The sequence below is a fragment of the Neomonachus schauinslandi genome, chromosome 9 (assembly GCF_002201575.2).
Source record: "Neomonachus schauinslandi chromosome 9, ASM220157v2, whole genome shotgun sequence".
NCBI lineage: Eukaryota > Metazoa > Chordata > Mammalia > Carnivora > Phocidae > Neomonachus > Neomonachus schauinslandi.
In genome coordinates this window covers 114,389,873-114,410,662 of record NC_058411.1, presented here as the reverse complement: position 1 = coordinate 114,410,662, position 20,790 = coordinate 114,389,873, and the positions used below count along the sequence as shown (strand labels likewise).

The 20,790-nt window shown below is 52.9% G+C and overlaps 1 protein-coding gene across 1 annotated transcript in view; it reads left to right on the top strand.

Annotated features, from left to right (window-relative positions):
- TMEM266 (transmembrane protein 266) overlaps nt 1-20,790 on the top strand; it is a 123,071-nt gene that overhangs the window by 80,163 nt on the left and 22,118 nt on the right. The window contains exons 6-8 of the mRNA XM_021693959.1: nt 6,309-6,365; nt 7,497-7,635; nt 11,455-11,570. Coding sequence (XP_021549634.1) covers nt 6,309-6,365; nt 7,497-7,635; nt 11,455-11,570 — 312 coding nt within the window. The remainder of the gene's footprint in view (nt 1-6,308; nt 6,366-7,496; nt 7,636-11,454; nt 11,571-20,790) is intronic.

The following is a 20,790-nucleotide window of genomic DNA, read 5'->3' as shown; positions in this document are numbered from 1 at the left end:
GGAAGAAATGGGTAAGAGCCCAGAGCACTGGACTTCTCGAGGGATCAGGCTTGATTCAGAAGGTCCGTTGCTGCGGTCCCCAGCTCGTGCCACGTGCCCCCCTGGGGCCGGCCCTAGAGCAAGCCTGCCGTGACTCCTTGCTGCTTTTCCACCACTGCCAGGAGCCCTTCGTCTTTGCACGCCTTAGCCAGGTGCCCAGGGTGCTGCGCAGAGATAAAAATCAGGTGCCACTGCGCAGGCCTGGCTTCAGGGTGTTTGTGGTCAGCTGGGAAGCAGCCAAGCAAACGTGAGAGCTGAAGTGCAAGCTTAAGGCAGTCATGGAAGCAATCTGCCTGCAGACGTGTGAGCTTCCAGGTGGGTGAGCTGGAAGGACCTCAAGCGGCGGTCACAGAATGCACAGGGGACAGAGGTGGAAGCCAGCACCATGTGTCTGGTCATCCACTATGGCAGGAGAGGTGGTGAGACTTCGGGGGAACCCCGGCAAGACCAGGTCACAAAGGCCCCTAATGTCTTGCTCAGGAGCTGGGGTCTTGATCCGAACCCAGTGGGGAGTCCCCGGAGGCCTCTAAGCAGAAGAGGGGTCTGATGAAATCGGCTCTTTAGAGAAATCACCCTGACAGCCAGGTCTGGAGGAAGGGGGAAGACTGGAATTTGGAGACCATTTAGGAGGCATGGCTCAGCTATGTGAGGTTAACGGTTTGAACCGGAAAGTGGAAGGGAGATGGAGAAAGGGACAAGCAGGAAAGAGATTAAAGGCTACACTGATCATCACTGATCATCACTGGTGCCCAGGGGTTGGAGGGAACATGGCAGTGAAGAAGACAAGCCAAAGAGGCGATAGTGATGGGGTTTGCCAAGCCAGAGCTGCTGTAGGAGGAAGTTTCTAAGCCAGACACATGGACTTAGGGGGCTTCCAGGTATTGGTGGGAATTGCAGCCAAGGGTATGATCGTCCAGGGATGAGGGGAGGGAGAAGAGAAGAAACTGGAGTCCTGGGAAACACTGTCGGTATGGACAGGTGAATGCAAAGGTGTGGCCAGGGAAGTGGGAGGAGTACCCAGAGCCGCTGGTACCCTGGAGACAGAAGGGGGGTTCCTTGAAGAGGTGGGAAGTGCCCAGTGCACCACACGCCGCCACACTAAGATAAATCGCAGGACATTCTCCATGAGACCTGACAACAAGGGGTCGTCGGTAACCAAGGTGTGAGCGGTTCCACCGCTGTGGTGGGGCTCATGGCAGATTGCAGTGGTGTAAGTGGAGACGCATCCTCCAAACCTCCACCTGGGAGAAGGGAGACAGCAGTGGCCAAAGGGAGACATGGGGTCAGTGAGGGATGTTTTAGAATGGAGGAAATTGAGAAGGTTCTTGGGCTGAGAGGAAGTTCTGGAACTCAACTTTGCACAACTTGTGTTATCTCAGGCTTGCTTCCTGACCCGAGGGCTGGCACAGAACGCACACACTCAACATTTAAGGGACTGACATTTGGTCGTGTTGTCCACCACCTCATCCTCTACCCTACGGACCTCTTACCCATTCTTTTAAGGTAGCTGGGAACCTCCTGCCAAAATGAAGCCAGCACCAGGGAGAGCGCAGCCAGTTTGCCTGGGAGCCCAGTCCCCCGGAGGTATCGGAGGTGTTGGCTACTGTGACTGGTCAGGAGGTTCACGTGTCGACCGCTAGGGAAGACACCAGCCTCCTGGGGAGGAGGCAGTCTCTGGCTCACTGCTCCGTGCCCATGGATTTTGAGGGTGTAGGGATGGAGGAGTGAAGGGGAGGCTGGTCCCTCTGCTCCTGTTTTATCAACACCTAAGCCTAGGAGGCGCTATTGTGCTCCACGCATCACCCCCAATCTGCACCTGTTACCCAGAAAGCCTTTCTTCTGCGCACCAATTCAAGACTGCTTTCAGCCCTGGTAAGGGTTCCTCACATTTCTTTCTTCTTCCTTGTGGCTGGATCCTGGATTCCATGTCTTCCTCTTGCTGCTCTCGTTAAACCCAGGGATGGGGGAGATTTGGAGTCAGCAGCTATCTTGGCAGAGAAAACTCGCCCAAGAGTAGATGTGCTTCTTGAAGAAGTGCTTGGGGTCAGCCCCCAGCCACCTAGTGCGCACCGTGGGTAGTATTCCCTAGGCCAGCCTGCACCCCCCCTCCCCCTCCCCCACCCTGCCCAACTGCAGTGTTGCGGGGGCACAGGCCTAGGCGTGTGCAGCTCCCTTCTCCCCCGCTGATGGGGCCTGGCTTCGGGGATGGCTCTGCAGGGAGCAAGGGTGCCAGCCCCCATTCTGCTCACCAAGCAGTGAGCCAGGGGACCTCCCTCTGCCTGGAAACGGGGTACCTTTTAAAAATTGGCATAGAGGAATCTTATAGACTAGCAGGTGCTTCTGCCTGTATCCCCCAAGGTTCCCAAGCCCTAGAAGCTCATCCGACCCCATTCCAGGGAGAGAAGGTGGGGCCTTCTCAGGAGGGACAGGAGGCCTTGCTGCCACCTGACTAAGACAGGCCCTGAAGCAGAGGCAAGGGTCTCACTCTTCCCTCCTGCTGCCTAAAGCCTAAATCCCTTCTCCGGGGAGAGGGGAGAGGAGTCCTTCCAGAAAGCAGGGCTTTCTGAGGGAAAAGATGAGGGTACCTGAGGTGGGAATGAAGAGGGGCCTGAGGACCAAAGGGTTTACCTGTTTCTCCCTGAGCCTGTTTTTGCACCTGCAAGACGGCATGGGAGCTGGGCTTATAGTAAACACATGATGCTGTCATTGAGGTTTCGCTAAGACTTTGGCCTATCCCATGTGTCAGAGCATCCTTATCTCTTGAAGGCAAGGCTGGAATGAAGGGGGCTGAAAACCCTCAGTCCCAGGTGGGAAAGAGGCAGCTGGAGCTGAGGATTTCAGTTCCCTTGGACCCTTGCTCAAAGCCCTTTGCAACTCTTGGGGGCAGGATTGCAGGAGGAGGGGCCTAGGGGTGGGAGTGAGTGATAAAACACCCCCTCCTCATTGCCCTGCTCTTGTCTTCCCCGTGGAGCTTCGTAGCAGCCCGGTGAGGTGGGCAGCATGGGGCGCGAGTCCACCTTCATCCTAGCCGTTGGCACATGCTTAGTAAGGGAGAGGGCCAGAAAGAGGATCCGACTTTTGACTGCTGCTATAATTCTCCTCCCTGTTGCATCTGGGCATGCGGCCTCCCTGTTTTCACTTGGGGCATGTCACTTGATAAATCCCTCTGGTTTCCGGTGGGTACCCTAGGGAAGTTTGTGGAAAAGGCATATTCCTGGGCCCTGCCCCCAGAGATTCTGATATCTGGACCTCCAGGCCAGCCCAGGAATCTGCAGCTGAGACAGATCCCCAGATGTGACTGACGCAGGGGGTCCTTGCCTGCATGTTGAGAAACACAGCCGTCCCTGGGTGAGTCAGCCCGTGGCAGGGCAGGGTGGCCAGGTGCCTGTCTCTGCGGACAGGAGAGCTTGGCAAAGGACGCCGCAGGGGAGGGCCACCAGGTGGGGTGTCTTGGAGCTGGCTTCTCGTTCTAGCTCTGACTCGGACTTGGAGCAGCTGTCTCAGGCCACCATTTCCCCCTCTGCGGTGCGAGGCTGGACCAGGAGGTGTTTCCACAGCTCTCTCCACAGCTGCCTTTGGCTGTTCTGTCTCCATAGGCCGGGTTAGGAAGGAAAGGCTCCCCCAGAGGAGGGTGACCTGAGCTGGGCCTCAGAGGACGGATCCTGGGTGGGTGGGCCAGCAGGGAGGGAGGCAGGGAGCCCCGTGCCCCAGCCACACGGCTTGTTTCTGTGGTACTGCTTCAGTCCTCCAGCCGCTCCACTTCCATCGCTTCGGAGCTCAGAGGTGGGCGCGCGCTGCCTGCTGCTGGCTCCTCCCCTCGCGGGGGTTGCTGGCTGCAGCTCATGCCTGGCCGGCTCCCTTCCTCATCCCCCAGCCCCACATCCCCTGGGCTGCTGCCTTGCTTATAAAGAAGCGGCAAGATTCCTTTTATAGGAGGTTCCTAGAGGAGTCAACCTCAGAAACAGAAAGTAGAACGGTGCTGGCAGGGGCGGGGGAACGGGGAGTTCGTGTCTAGTGAGTACGATGGAAAACTTCTGGAGATGGATGGTGGTGACAGTTGCGTGACAGTGCGAATGTACTTAATGCCACAGTACGCTTTTAGAAATGGCTAAAATGGTAAAATTTGTGTTACGTGTATTTTACCACAATCTTAAAAGAGGACAAAGGAGAAGGAGAAGCAGCAGGAGAAGTTCTCTTCGGACCAGGCCCTGTTCCCCTCTGTCCTGGCCTGTACTTTTTGCTTTGGGAGCCTCACAACTGGGAATTTGGAGTGGATGTGGCTGGTGTGACATTTCAGAGGTGACAAAGACCAAATTTCAACGTCAGTACAGTTAGATGGATTGAACAGCAACCAGAGAAACCAGGCCCATGGTGGTTACACTGCTTGAGTATACCATGCAGAGTCAAAAACGTCTGGGTCCAAAGGCCAGCTCACCATCCAATGCCTGAGTGACCTGGGCCGCTTCCTTAATCTCTGTGAGCTTCAGCTTCCCTCTCTGCAAAACGAGAACCACACGTGAGGAGGGCTGGCCCAGGGCCCGGCACTTATTGGTATACAGTAAATGGCAAAGGTTAATTTCATAAAGAATTGGAAAATTCACATCATTTAACCCATCTCTCTGGCAGAGGGGAAACTGAGGCCCAGAGAAGGGATCTGACTTGCCCAAGGCCACACAACAAGTCCGTTACTGAGCTGTGACCTCAGGATATCTTGGACCTCAACCCAGATTTCTGTCCACCCACTTGGAGCCATCCTACAGTTAAGCACGGGTCCCCTACCCGGGAGATCAGGAAGCCATGTGAGAATGGACATCAGGCTGTCACGTGACCCTCGCGGTTGTCAAAGATGCCGCCAGCATCCCACCTACTCATTCTTTCATGAAAACAGGATAGTCTTTTATAAGGAGGAGGTGAATTTTATCAGCCAAGCCGATTTGTGGTTTAAGTGTGGGTGGAGATCCATGGGCTTTCGGCAGCTTTGTTGAGTTCACGTGCTGGCCCTGTACTGCAGCTCGTGAGAGAAGAGACACTGTCTGGTGTGAATTACTGTGAACTAGTCATCTTGGTTTAAGGAAGGGCCTCCAGACAAATGTACCAGCGTGTCTAAGTATTCTCTTTGGAGGGAGACGTATGTAGCCTTGATGAGGAAACCTGGCCTGAAGGCAGCAGCATTGGAATGACTTACTAGGGGTTTTAAGGAATTAGTCATTCACATGTGCATTTGTTCATTCACCCAAACCTCACAAGCATTCCGTGTCTACTCTATGTCAGGGATTAGGGGTAATGGAGAGAAATCGGTGTCTCTTGAGCCTTGACTGGGGCATCAGGGAGGTAATCACCACAAGGTACGATGAAGTGCCACAGAAGAGTGACTGATGTTCCAAGTTCTACAGGAACACCAAGGAAAGAGGCACTGAGCCCAGGGGATGTGGGAGAACCTCACAGAGGTGACATCTGAGCAGAGGCCAGAAGGACAGGAAGGCCTTTTCCAGTTAGAGAAAGGAGAGGGCATAGTTGCTTAGCACACAGGCCATGCTGCTCTAAAAGAAAACAGAAAACACAAGGGCTTCAACAAGGCAGGGTCCACTTCGCTCTCATGGAAGGACAGGTGCGGTGAACAGTTCAGGTAGACGTAGTGGTGTGGGGCTGCTGGGGACCCAGAATGCCTCCATCTTGTCGCCCAGCCCGCCCTACCTGAGGATGGCTCACCACCATACCTGCACATTCTAGTCTTTGGGAAGAGGGAAAGAGGAGAAGGAGCCTAATACCTTCCACGGCTGGGAAATGTCAGCTGTAGCTGGGTGACCATGCTAATTATCCAGTTATTCTCTAAGAAAGAAGAGATGGGGTGGGGAGAGGTGTGAACAGACAGTCTGCCACATGCAAAGGCAAGGCAAAAGAGGAAAGAGCTTACATGTTTGTAGATTTGTGGCATAGACAGGAGTGCAGGAGATGACTCTGGAGAGGGAGATGGGCCTGAGTGTTTTTTCAAAGGATAGGAGTATATTCTGTATGTCCTGGGAGCCCTGCAGGGTGTTGGGGTGCAGGGGGAGGTTTGCACAGATCGTGACACAAACCAGGAGCTGAGGCAGAGTGTGGTAGAGAGAGCATGTGGGCTGAGAAACAGCGGATGGTGAAGATGTTTTCCATTACTGAACAAGGATGCAGAGCCCCAATTCTGAGCTCCAGAATCTTCTCTGCTGGGGGGAGGGAGGGGCAGGGGCTGGAGAGCAGTAACTATAATCTCTTCTCTCATTTCCTCTCCTCAGACTGTTCTGCGGATTGTGGTGCTTGGGATCTGGGATTATATTGAAAACAAAATCGAGGTAAAGGACAGTGTCCACACCCACCCCCCATGCTGGCCATCCTGGGAGCTGGAAAATGTCCCTCTGGGTGGGAGCATCAGAAAGGCCTGCTCCTTCCATACTGGATGCAGGAGTTTCTGCAGCTGTGTTGTTGGGGTTGTGGGGAGGGGGCAGGCAGACGCAAAAAGTTCCTGGCAAAGGGACGGTCTAAAAATTCTCCTCAAAATTCGGCAAGATTTAAAAAGTTTTTCTTGAATCATTTGGAAAAGCTTTGAAATGTGTCTTAAAACAAATGAGTCCACTCTAAAATGGCCCAGTGGTTAGAGAGCTGGGCCAGAAACTATCTAGGCACTTCTCAGCCTTGTTTCAGCAGAGCATCCAGCTGCTCTGCTTCGTGTAAAAGGGCCTGGTGCAGTGAGTGGGGATGAGGGGCCGAGGAAGCCTGGCTGTCGCTGGGAATTTTGTGCACTTAGGACAAGGCAAGGCGGTCAGTGTCTGCTGTCCATTCCTTCCTCGCCCACCCCCCACCCCACATCCACGTTGTAGCATCTTTGGGCCTAATGCTAACAGAGGCCTGGCCCATAGAAGTCTAGATGAACCCAAGCTTGAGCAGGTAGATAGAAGGTCAGGGCCCAAGGCTGAATCACCCCATGCTGAATTGCCTGTGCTGGGCCCCCTCTTCTCCTAGCCCTGCCCCCTGTGTGGTGAGAGACTCAGCATCAGATAGAAATGAGATGTGGGCTCTGGGCTCCTGTGCTACCCAAGGGGAAGGGTCCTGCCTTCAGCTCCCGCTGCCAGTGAGGGATTCAGTGAGGCTAGAACAGGAACCCTGGGACATGGAATACAGTCCCCATCGCAGGAAGGGACGAGACGCCAGGAAAAGATGCTGGGAGCAACCCCAGGCCATCGGAACAAAGGCTGGGGATGGGCTGAGGTCACTTAAGAGGAAAGAGAGTGCTCAGGAGCATGTCTAGGAGCTAGTAGGTCACTAAAGAGACTGAGGAGAGTCAGGAGAGACAGCCAGGGATAGGGGAGCCTGATGTGGGGACAGATCTCCTGGAGAAACCTGCCAGCACCAGCTGCTTTGCCTGACCTGCTTCCGGGACATTCAGGAAGGTGGCCCAAGACACTGAAATCTAATTCCTCTCACAGGTGTTTGACGGGGCTGTGATCATCCTGTCCTTAGCCCCAATGGTGGCGTCCACCGTGGCCAATGGGCCCAGGAGCCCCTGGGATGCCATCAGCCTCATTATCATGCTCCGGATCTGGCGGGTGAAGAGGGTCATTGATGGTGAGTGGTCCAAAAAGGGTCAGCAGAGCTGGCTGGGTGGCAGGTGGCTGCTACCGAACCTGGAGCTATCAACTAAGAGAGGAGAGAGACCACGTGTTACGGGATGGGGGGGAGGGATGACCCAGCCAGCCTCGGGGATTGGAGGAAGGAGACTGCTGGCTCAGGGAGACCAAGCCTGTCACTGCTCATTCCATGTCACGTGTTCGGGAACTGCACACGGTGCCCAGATGTCACATGCAAACACTTGAGTGTTCATTCCAACAGACCTATTTATTGTATGTCCCGACGGCCAGTGCCTCGCATGAGAACTTACAGCAGGGCCTGCCATTCCAGAACGCCAGTGTTGTACATCCTGAGTGTTTGGATGCACGCCTGCCACTGACTCACCACTGGCTTTGTCCAGCTGACTGGTCAAAGGGTTGCTCCCTGTGGGGCCCATCTCCCCTCTGTGTCCAACAAGGGGTGCCCCACCCAAGCCTGTCGACCCACAAACAACTCGAGAGTGTTTCCAGGGAGGTGCTGGCTTGGTCTGGGTTTTGGCTTGTTTTAGTCAGTTTCAGTGACGCATGCTCCCATCTGGGCCTCCATTCCCGGAGAATGTCTGATCCACTCTGCTCTCTCCCTGCCTTCTACCATCAGAGGCAAAGGCCACCCTCCCCACGGGGCCACCTCATTTAGAGAGCTCTGCCCTGACCCAGATGGTTCATCTATTTCCAGAAAGTGGTGACAGACCCGACTGTGTCTCCCACCCCAACCCCCCCCCCCACCACAGGAAGGGACGCCTGGGTGAGAGAAGACTGGAGACCTCGTCCCCGAAGAACAGGGCAGGGAACTAGAATGGGGTGGCCTGGGGATGGGGAAGATGGAGGAGCCAACTCCAGGTTCCAGAGGATGGTCCTTGGACCTCGCAGAACATGACAGGGAGGCCCACCTCACCTCAGCCAGACTAGGCACAGAGCCACTGCAGATGGGCTGGTCTGCCTCTCTAGGAGGTGGGCTCCTGCGGGAGTGTGGGCAGCCTGAGCCAGGTGGTCACGTGGAGGGGCAAGGCCCGACAAGGAGGTTGTACAAATGATGATTCCCAAGCTTTTTTTAAGTAGCAAAACCCTTTCTTCTGCAAAATCTTATGCAGCTCTCCAGTGTGAAAGATAGATTAAAAGTGGAGCGTTTTGGTTGACTCGGAGTGGGGGCCAGAGCCCGCTTCCTTGCCTCTCTTCTCCAGGGGGCATCTCTAAGGACCTTCTGAGCCTCTAGAGCAGATTCAAACCACTGGGATACACTGTTAAGACTATAGACTGTATAGTATATAGACTCTAAGGTCACTCCGGCCCTGAATTTGGGTTGCAAATGTCGGAAATCGTGGCTATGAGAATACCCCAACAGCATTTGCCAGGCAGTGGGGGGAGGGTATGAGGCAGGAAGGACAGCCTCTGGGGTCTCTCATCCCCTGGCAGGGCACCCTCTCCCTTTTCCCTGCCCCCACATCCCACCCAGTTAGCTCTGTTGGGTGTGATGTCTTGTCAGGGAGCTAGCTCCTAATCCAGAATCTTCATCAAACTGGAATGTGACTGGTCCAACTTTGGAAGGCCCAAACTGGGAAGGCGCTGAGAGGTCGTCTAGTCCATTCCTGTCATTTGACAGATGGGGAAACTGAGGCTAAGAGGGATAAGGGTCACACAGCAAAGCAGGCTGTGAGCCCGAAGCGGAGCTCAGGCCCACTGGCAACCACCAGTGTGCTCTTTGTCTGTTCACTCACCCCCATCTGCTCAGGGCTCTGTCCTTGGCTCCATTCACGAGAACATCCTTTCCCTGCAGAACAGGAACAGCGCCTTCTGGCCCTTCTCTGCCGGCCCTGAACAGCTGGACACCCTCACACTGATGGATCTGACAGCCCATTATGAATGCTCTTCCCAGATGCTCCCCCTTTTTCCTGACACAGCAGGCGTGGCTGTGCCACTGGGAGCCTCAGGATAGGGATGTGCTGTGTGGATGTGGGGGTGTTAATTTGCTTCTCTCACCCTGGGTGTGAACTGGCTTCAGCAGAGATCTGAGGAGGCAGAAGCCGCTGGGGCCAGCCTCTGGAACCTGGAGACAGGTCTACAGGACGAGTGAACTGCCCTCCAGTTGAGAAGCAAACAGGAGAATTCTGCTTTCTCTGCTCTGCGTGATCCCTGCGGCAGCCAGAGAACACCTGGGGGTGGGAGACCGTGGGTGGAAAGGGACACGAAGAATGGAGATACGGAGAGTTGTAGAATACAGCGGCAAGACAGGCGTGTGACCGAAGTTTCTGACAAGTCAGGAAGAACTGGGTTCTGTGATGTGAGAACAGCATGAAGGCCAGAGGCCGGGGTCGGGTAGGAGTTGATACTGAGACTTCACAGAGCCCAGAGAATTGCCCAAGGGAGGGGCCTGTGGGGCTACCACTGGCTGCAAGATCCTGGGGCCCTCCAACCCGAGTCTAGGCTCTCTCCTCTGGGTCCATAGGACTGTCCATGAGTAACAGAGACCCAGAATAACAGTGACTTAAAGCAGAGGCCTCTTTCTCTCACATGAGAGTCTGCAGGTCGGCAGTCCAGGGCTGATGTGGCGCTCTCTGTAGTCGAGATTCCAGGGTCCTCCTATTTGTTGCCCTGCTGTACATTGTCTTCTTTCCAAAGTCACCCCTATGGTCCAGGATGGCTGCTGCAGGGCCAGCCATCACATCCTCATCTCAGCAACTGGGAAGAAGGAAGAGAGGAAGAAGATAAAGAGGCAAAAGGAAAGCCCAGCTGCCCTTTCTCTTTAGACATCTTTATTGAGATATAGTTCACACACCATGGAACACCCATTTATAGTGCACAATTCAGTGGCTCTTAGTATATTCCTAGAGTCATGCAAATATCACCAAAACCTAAGCTTAGAGCCTTTTCACCACTTCAAAAAGAAAGCCCGTACCCATTAGCGGTCACTCCACATGACCCTCCCAGCCTTAGGCAGCCGCTAACCTACTTCCTGTGTCGGTAGGTTTGCCTCTTCTGGACATTTCCTATAAACGGGACCATAGGATACGTGTCCTGTTGTGTCTGCCTTCTTTCACTGAGCAAAAGCGTCTTCAGGGTTCATCCGTGTGTATCATGTGTCAGAGCTTCATTCCCTTTTATTGTTGCATCGTGCTCCTCTGTATGGACGGACCACATGTTCTTTATCCACCCATCCGTTGCCGGACATTTAGTTTGTTTCCACTTTTGGCTTCTGTGAACATCCATGTCCAAGCTTTTGTGTGGAGGTATGTTTTCGTTTCTCTGAGGTGCCTAGGCATGGACTCGCCGAGCCCTGTGGTCACTCTGTCTTAGCCATCTCAGGAACTGCCCAGCTGTTTTCCAGAGCAGCTGCCCCATGTTACTTTCCCACCAGCAGTGAGTGAGGGTTCCAGTATTTCCGCTTCCTCATCTGCCAGCTCCCGGAAGCTGCTGCATGACGCCTGCCCTTGCCTGCCAGTGTCCGGACTGTGGCCTCCCGGCTGCCCACAGCCACGCAGGAGACTCAAAAATCCAGCCCTTGCTCCGGGCAGCTGTGCACACGGCCAGAATGAAGGGTGCTGTCACTAGGGCAAAGGAGGAAAACGGATCTCTTAGTCACCGCGGGTTGGGGTTCTAGCCCTCTTAGACTGTCTGGGTGCTGTGGGGGTGCCTAGCATCCCCCCAACCCCCGCACTCCCTGGCTCCTCTAGGAACTGCTCCCGGACTTGAACCTGCAGCTGGCTGGCTGCTGGCACCGGCCCCTCCCCCGCCTGAGTCCCACTACTGCCAAGTTCTTCACGGAGCTGTCTCTGTCTTCCAGCTTACGTCCTGCCGGTGAAGGTGGAGATGGAGATGGTCATCCAGCAGTACGAGAAGGCCAAGGTCATCCAAGATGAGCAGCTGGAGAGACTGACGCAGATCTGTCAGGAGCAAGGGGTAACACCCTGCCACTTCCGGTTCTGTTCAGGGCCCAGGGTCCTAGTGGTGCCCATAAAGCCACAGGAGGCCAGAACTGCAGGGCCCCCCAAGGACACATGGGGAACCTAAGGCCCAGAGAGTGGGAAACCAGTCTCTTAAGGTCACTCCTGCTCAGCCCAGCCAGGCCTGGGCTCGGCACCGACTCCTAGGTCGGGGTGCTTTTTCTTTGTACCACAGTGACCAGTCAGCTCTCCAGCCTGAGCCAGCCGAGTCACCGACTCAGTTCATCAGAGTCTTCTCGACACAGTGGTCTCTAGAGCAGGGGACAACTTCTGTCTGTAGAGGTTGCTGGGCAACACTGTGGGCCAGTCACCACCCAGGACCCCCAGACACCCCCAAAGAGGTGTTAACAGTTCTCTGTGCTTCCCAGGAGCTGTGGGGAAGACAGAGAGGTGACAGGCCCCGTGAGGCCATGCTCAGCAGAGCCAAGGGGGCGGGCAGCTGGGTCCTGCAGTAAGGCTACAAAGCTCTTTAGAAACACAGCCTCCAGGGAACGAATGATCTGGTACCCGGTATGCAAGGTGGGAATGCCATAGAGGGGACCAGCTAGCAAGGTGGTAGAAAGTGTGGAGGAGAATAGACGAACTGACATATATGGTCATTCTGGCCTCTCCGTTGCATTCTGGGGTAACAACAGGGCCACTGCCCTTCGCTCTGTGAGCCACATAAGCTATGCCCCCCACCCTTAGTCCCCAGGGCCAGTCCAGGCATAGTATGCCCCAGCTCCTTATCCCGTGTGGGGCTCAGCACTCTGGCTTGCAGTGCAGTGGGGCTGGACACCCGTCGGTCCCTCCCCCTGCCCCACTGCCAAGCACCTGGGCACTCCCCATGGGGTCTGAGGGCCGCACGCGTCTGCCTAGCTTGTCAACGTCATACCTCCTTCATCTCGTACATGAACACTCTGACCGAGTCAGATGGAGTCACCTGCCCTTCTGACAAGCCCCGTGCCATCCCATCCCTTCATTCTGGTTGTGCTGTGCCCCTTGCCTGAACCCTTGCCAGCCCTGCCTAACTAATTTGTGTGCAGCTTGCAAGTCCTGGCTTTTCCACTAAACACGGCACTCCCCTCCCGCAGCAGTCGCTGCTCCCTTACTCCCCAGCCCTTCTGTGGGCCTCCACAGAGCACTGGGCACTCGCTGCCGTGGACGCTGGTTACCTGCACGTGGGACTGCTTCTCCCGTTGAATGGGATGCTCCCCCAGGGCAAGCCTCGTCTGACTCACATTTGCCTGCAGCCCAGCGCCCGTTCGTGGTGGGTCTCCTGGCTCCTCCACCCCAACCTCTCCTAGCTGGAGGAAGAGCTGGAGGGAGTGGGAAACCTGTGGAATGTCAGCACAAATTAATCCCTAGAAATGTCCCACAGGAACAGGCACACAGAGTCTTCAAAATCATCTCCTTGGAATGTCTGTCAGGGAGCCAGATCTTTTTATCTACTTCGGGAACACCATGGCCTTTCATTTCAGCACAACATGCTTATGAGTGACAAGAGGGGACATCAGGGGACACAGCCCTCAGGAGCGCATCATCCATGGGATCCTGGGTGTGGGGCAGTCTTTACAGGATTGTGGACCTGGGAAGACCAGTGTTCTAGTCCCAAAGTGGCTGGCATCAGCTTCATTCTCCCCCGTGCATCTGGTCCACCAGCACCATCCCAACCTGTGCTGGGCACTGGGGGCACTGCCGTGGAGAGGATTTGGCCCCTATCCCCAGGAGGCTCTGGGTGACTTGAGTCTGGCAGGCCCATAAATAAACAGGGGCAGTCTGGTGCATGCATGTTTCAGCAGGGACAAGTCTGGGGTTCTGCACGCCAGGGCTCGGGGGCAGGGGAGTGGATGGGTTTCTAGAGGAGCCGACGTTGGGCAGGGCCACTTGGAGAAGGGTGCCTGGCAGAGGGGACAGGTGAGGCATTAGAGTGGGTGTCGTACCAGGGGAGCTCAAGGCCATTCAGGGTATGAGCAGAGAGAGGAGGTAGGAGGATCTGGAGGCAGGCTTGGGAAAGGCCTACGTGGCTGACCAGGGAATTTGGGCTCCACCCTGTAGGGAAGGGGGAGGCCTGGGGGTATTAGAAGCAGGGGTGGGAGGTCTGCTCAGGTTGGAGTTTTTGATGGATCTCTCTGGCAGCTGTTGGAGGCAGGATGGGCGAGGGCAAGGAATGGAGATAGAAAGCCTGGGTTGAGAGGCTGTTGCAACCACCCAGGGGAGAGAGGCCTAGGTTTGGGGCAGACAGAGGTCTAGAGGAAGAGGGGAGAGGACAGATCTGGGTGTCATCCAGGACCTGGCTGGAGCTTGGTCAGGCAGCTCTCAGTCTACTGTCTAATAGGAAAATGAACACCACGGGGCTGCGGTTGGCCACGTGACAGACACCGACAGGGTGCCACATCTGCCCTTCATAAACTCTCACACAGCCTCCCAGCCCGGCAGAGAACAAGCTGACCCTACCGCATGCCCCACGGTAACAGCGTATGGGCCACGGGGCTGAGAGAAAACCCTAATGGCAACCCCACCCCCAGTGCTTTCCATCAGGAACCCCCGTCCTGAGCCCACAGAGACCCCACATGTGGCCTCCTTCCCAGGGGTCCTGGCCAGAGGGAGACTCCCTTGGATTCTGCACAGGAAAGAGCTAATAAATAAAGACAGATTCCCTCTAGGTAGCGACATCTGGAAAAGAGATGAACAGAAACAAACCATTTTAATTTAAAAAACACCTGAAGCCTGTCATCTTAGTTGAGACAGCAAAAAGGGCCAGCTGGGCTGGAATCCCAGCGGGCCACAGGGAAGGCGGGGGGGACCGGTAAGAGCAGAGAAACCAGGACTGCTGCTCTCCCAAAGCTGAGTGATGCCCACTCCACGGGGTGGGGCATGTGGACGCCTCATTTTCAGCTCTGTTTTAGGACCAGGTTTGAGACTTGACTGGGTCACAAATATCCTTAAAAAAAAATGAGAGTGCCGGCTCATTACACATCAGGGATAGCCAAATGCTTTGAGAGAGTAGTGTCTAGAACGGTTAAGAATAGACTTTAGGGACAGACCTGAGTGCAAAGCCAGCCTGGCCACTTATGGGCCTTGTGGCTTTGCTCACTGAGGGGACCTGCATGGCCCTTGATTTTCCTAATCTGAAAAAGAGGAATAGTAATAAAATCCTTGAAGGATGGTTGTGAGATGGTGTAGCCTAAAGCCTAACCCATGATGAATGGTGACTATGCAAGCCCATCCCCTCTCCCCCACATAGACCCATTTATTTTATAGATAAGATGACAGAGCAGTGGGTGACTTGCCCAAGAGCTCACGGCTAGTTGAGGGCTTTTAGAGCCAGGAATAGACCCAGCATTCCTAATGGAACACTGTTCTTTCCCAGCCCACCTTGCTTAGGGTCATTTTTCTACCCATGTCACTTCTCGGCTCTTGGTGGAGACATTGGCCAGATAAGGCGCCAGGGTATCTTTAAACCAGAGCCTGCGTGCAGCTCAGCTGTCTCAGTGGCATTTCCAAAGAGTCCCTTGCTGCTACCCACCTCCCCGCCACCCCCGACCCCCCTTCAGGTCATTCTAGTCCTCTTTGTCAAAAACTCTTGCTCTCTCTCTCTCCCTGCTGGAATTCTCAGTTTAATAAAGCAATCTCCACATCTAATTCATATGTGCTACCTAAAACACTGAAATTTACCAAAGTTCCCATGAAACGTGTAGAATCTCAGTTTAAATGAAACAGTCAATTTGCATTCATCCTGCTCTCTCCCTGAGATATATCTGTATAAATAGTTCCCAAGATTTTATTCATCTTAGCTCTTTTTTTAAATAAACTTTGTTTTTTAGAACGGTTTCAGATATATAGAAGAGTGGTAAAGATGGTACAGAGTTCCCACATACCCCATACCCAATTTCCCCTGTTAACATCTCACATTAGTATTGTGTGTTTGTTACAATTAATGAATCAATATTGGTATGTTATTATTAAAGTCCCTACATTTTTCCGATTTCCTTAGTTTTTAGCTAATGTCCTTGATCTGTTCCAGGATCCCATTCAGGACACTGCATTACATATGGTTATCATATCTCTTTAGGCTCCTCCTGGCTATAAAAGTTCCTCAGACTTCCTTTGTTTTTGATGACATTGACCATTTGGAGTACCGGGCAGGTATTGCGTAGGATGCCCCGTGACTGGGATTTGTCTGATGTTTTTCTCATGATTAGACTGGAGTTATGGGTTTTGGCGAGGAAGATCATCACATCACATCACATCACATCACATCGAGGGTGCCTACTATCAACATGACTTCTCACCGCTGACGTTGACCTCACCTGGCTGAGGTAGCGTTTGTCAGATCTCTGCTCTGTAAAGTCACTCTGTTTTATTCATCTTAGCTTTTTTAGAAAGCTTAAATTGCTTGTTGCTGTGACCCTGTAGAGACTCCCGGGTGACACAGTTTGCTGGTTTCTTGCCTGAATATCTTGTACAGTTGATCTTCTGCGCCCCGTGGTAGCTCCTTTCTTACCACAGGCACACCCAACATGCCCCAGGACCACTGTATATTATAAATGCAAGGGTCTTTAGAGGGCATCTGGCCCAATCCTAGATTCGGCAGATGGGGGTGCTCTGAGGCACAGAGAAGGGGAGAGGTGTGCCCAACATCACACAGCAATTAGGAGATGAGGATGGAAACAGGGGTTTCTTAGGGCTCATTGCAGTGCTTCCCCCCTGGACCACACTGGCCTCTGGTCTTCGCAGGGAGACAGGATACAGTGTTTCCCTCATTTCCATCATCTCTTCTGACCCCTGGGCTCACCTCATCCTTAGCAGATTCCTCCTGGAAATCTGGGGCCAGCAGAGAAGGAGGATACTCTGTTGGGCAGTCTTACCTTTCCGAAGCCCTGGCTGGCCTTCGGTGGTCTGCTTCCAGATTGCTCACTTCTGCGACAGAAGCAGATAGCCTCAGACCCTCTGCGGAAAGTTCCTCCCCATTCACTTGTGTTTTGCTCTCTGTCTGGATCCTGGCCAGATTTTCTTAGGCGTTAATCTTGCTGGTACACAGATGGATTCCAGAGGTGGGATGCTAGTTACTGTCCTTCAGAGAGATGGTGTGAGTTTTTTGTCTCTGTGTACTGGCTGCTTCAAAAATTAAAACTGTTTTAGATGCAGTGGTTAAGTCACTGCAATGATATATTCTTCCAACTCATCTTAAGAAACCACTTCTGAGGTTTTATGTACAGCTGTGTGCAGGATCTAGCTCGAATTTTGAAACATATTCTGAAGTCCCTGTAAGCTTTGCCTTTGGCCTAGAGTTAATAGGATCCAACTTGGCCCACTGTCAAAATGTATTTCTCTTCTCTGCTGGGTCCTGTGGGAAGGATGGAAGGAAGTTAATTTCTCTTTCCTCAGTACCATTCACCCTGAGACCATTAGCAAAAACCCAGGTATCTAGGGTGACTTGAGGCCCAGCCTGCAAAGGAGGCCCATGAAGCTCTGTGAACCCCTTAGGACAGCCTCAGGCCTTGGGCCAGCATCAGTCCCTGAATAAGGAGTCCTCCGTGGGGGCAGCCCAGAGGGGTGGAGGGAGTCCACTTAGACAAGGAGCCAACAAGCGAGATTCTAACCTCCACTCCAACAATGACTAGTCTCCCCCTTAATCCCTGGACCTTGCTGGAAAAATGGAGGGAACAAGGCTTATGTCACGAGGATGCTGTAAGGATCAGACTAATTCAAGTAACATATATGAAGTCTAGTCTACTGGAGTCTTTCAGTAAATGTAAAAAAAAAAAAAAAAAGGAAAGAGAAAGTAATACTAAATCACTCATATAATGGTGACCACTTAACAAATGCACTCCCATGTATTTTAGCTTCCTTTAACCTTATGGTCAGAGCGGGTAGGCTAGGTCTTATTAACCCCTTTATAGATGGAAAGACAACAGCTGAGAGAGGCCGTTGCTTGCCAGGGTGGCAAAGTTTGTGGTGCGAGGGCTGGGGGTGGAACTCGGCGGCAGGGTCCGTTTCCCTATGCCAGAAACAGGGTGTCTGGACAAGTCACTGTCAGGAGTAACACAAGCTGCTACATGAAACAAATCCAGAGCTCGCAGTGGCCTAACACAAGAAGAGTTTGTCATTCACATCACAGCCCAGAGCAGGTTGCCGTGGGCAGTGGGTGACAAGCCACCATTCCCCAGTCACTCTGGCCTCCAGGTGCCTCCCATTTTCTAGCTGCTGCCTCTAAGTCCTCGGGGCTTTCTCCCTTCAACAGGGGAGAAGTAGAGAATTGTGCAGTTAGCCAGGCTTCTGCCCCGTTTCGTAAGTGGGACTCACGCTGTCACACTTGAGGCACCTGAGGCATACCAAAGTGGTCTGCCCAAGAACATTCTCTGCCCCTTTCCCAAGTCCCACGGGCACAGTCACATTCAGTAATCCTCCCTGGGTGATGCAAGTCTCCCGGGCCCTTTTCTGGGAGAAACTGGATGATAATCTTGACCTCAAGCAACAGGCTTTTCCGGTGGCAGTTGGCAGTGTGGGGAGGGGCGGCGTCCTGCTCCTCCCCCTCCATCCATCCTACTTTCCTGTGCAGGGGGTCGAAGCCCACTTGTTAGGTGGTGGGAGGTGACCTGGGGGGCCTTGCTCTGCACCCACAGCGCCCTGGTGCTCAGCACCCCTGAGAGAAGGCCGATGGCTGCACAAATTCTCACCTTTGAGGCTGGGCCGCCAGTCCTGAGAAGGGCCTCTGTGGCCATCAGGAGATGGGAAACCACAGAAAGGGGGTCCTACCCTGGTTCTGGGGCTGGTGCTTGATGCTGGCTCATTCCAGAGAGTCCCCTCTTTTCCTGCAGAGCCCACAAGTCCCCAGCTCAGCACAATCGCCTTTGTTACCTGGATTATTCAAGATCTCCACTGTGGGAAAGGAAGTGTGTGTGTGTGTGTTTAAGCATGGGAAGTGATTTGTAAAACAGCCGATAGCTTTAATGACAAGCCTATTTAGCTGATAAAATTAGCCATCAGAGGAATAACTTATGTTATCCTTTTGCCATAATTTAAATTTATGGCCAACTACCAGTCATCTTCACAATGGATGGAAAGGGGCCAAGGTCGAATTCAGCCTCCCCCACTGCTAAATCATTAGTTTGCAACTGTCTCCTGATTTTTATTGTTACCAACAATGGCAAAACTAATGGAAATAAACATTGGATGCCATCCAAATAGCAGATAGGTTTAAAGGCAGGGCAGGCCGTGCAGACAGCACTAGCAGGATGGAAGACAATTACTGCTGTTGCCTTAGGATGCCATTGAGCTTCTGCCAGAATGTGCATTGATCAGGCCAAGGCCGCGTCAAGCGTACTCCGCAAACCAAACCGTTAAAGGCAGAGATGGACTGGGTGGGCCGGCCCTGCAGCCCCAGGGGTCTGGCCCCACCGAGCAGGCACTAAAAGCCCAGCCCCAGTGGAAGGGGCCTGACTCACTCTGTAATGCATGCTGAGGACTTCCCTGTGGATCCTGGCCAATCTGCTCAGGTTATCTGATAGAAATACTTAGCTAATGATGCGCGTTAAGAAGGGCTGTGACTACACTTTCATTTTTCCTGAGTCTCGGGATGGTCTTTATTTCCCCTGGCCAGTGTGCCAACGGAAAATATGCTTCATTTTGTCCTCAAAGCCCCCATGTGCCTTCAGCCCTGGAGGCCCACGCAAGCCCTGGAGAGCCTGAGTGTTTCTTCTTACCTGTTTTCATCAGTTTGACTGCAGAGGGTCCAGGGGTGGGGTTTTGTATTTATCCTGTTTAGGATTCTGAGTTTCTTGAATTTGTGGATTGATGTTTTTCATTAGATTTGGAAAGTTCTTGGCCACGGTTTGTTGACTGATTGCTTCTGTCTTCATCCTTTCATCCTCCTTCTGGAGCTGTGGTTGCACGTTAGGCCCTTGGATCATGTCTCCCATCTTAGACCCTCTTCCGTTCACTCACTCTCCCTCCCGCCTTTTTTTTTTTTTCCTTTTCTGGCCATAAGTTTAGATGTTTTTCTATAGACATATCCTCAAGTTCAACAGTCTTATCTTCTACTATGTCCGGTCTGCTGCTAAATCCATCCAGTGGAATACCCAATTTCAGACATTGCATGTTGAGTGAGGTTCTAGAAGTTCTATTGGATTCCTCTTATAGTTTCTGTTTCTCTGCTGAAATGCTACATCCATTCTGTTTATCTTTCCCCCACTTTAACATATTAATCACAGTTATTTTGAAGTTCTTATCTGCTAACTCAAATAGAACATAGGTCCGCTTCAGTGGGAATTCTAAGCAGCCTCTGAACTGCTTTATGTCTTGATAATCTATCACCTTTTTTGCTTATTTGCATGACTAGTAATTCTTATTGTGTGCTACACACTGTTGATAATGTGTTTTAGAGATTCTGGATTATGTTATCTTTCTGTAAAGAGCCGGCCCTCTGGAAATGGGGCATTTCATCAAGGAGCAGGGGGTGGCCCTCAAGACAGGAGCTACCTGTCATTTGTACTTTATTCCCTCCCAGCGGGGGTCCCAGAGCCAGCACGGAGCTTGTCGTAGACTCAGAGTTCAGCTGGTCCATTTGCCTTATTGAACACAGTAAAACTGAGGCCCAGAGAGGAAAAGAGACTCACCACAAGTCAGAGTGAGGGAGGGTGATGGGCCCAGAACTCAGGCTCCTGCCTCCTCCAGCCCTTGCTTTTTTCCCACTTGGGAACCTCCTGCTCTTTCCCGGCCCCTGTAACCATCAAGCCCTCTGTATTCTGCTTGAGCTCAGTCTCTTCCATCTCGCCCCTAAGGCTTCCCCTTGACACAAAGTCTGTGAAGCTAGAGGCCAGAGGCCTGGGTTGCAGGCCTGGCTTTGCTTCTTTTTTTTTTTTTTCTTTTCTTTTCTTTTTTTTTTTTATTCTTATGTTAATCCCCATACATTACATCATTAGTTTTAGATGAAGTGTTCCATGATTCATTGTTTGTGCATAACACCCAGTGCTCCACGCAGAATGTGCCCTCCTTAATACCCATCACCAGGCTAACCCATCCTCCCACCCCCCTCCCCTCTAGAACCCTCAGTTTGTTTTTCAGAGTCCATCGTCTCTCAAGGTTCGTCCACCCCTCCGATTTCCCCCGCTTCATTCTTCCCCTCCCGCTACCTTCTTCTTCTTCTTTTTTTTTTCCTTAACATATATTGCATTATTTGTTTCAGAGGTACA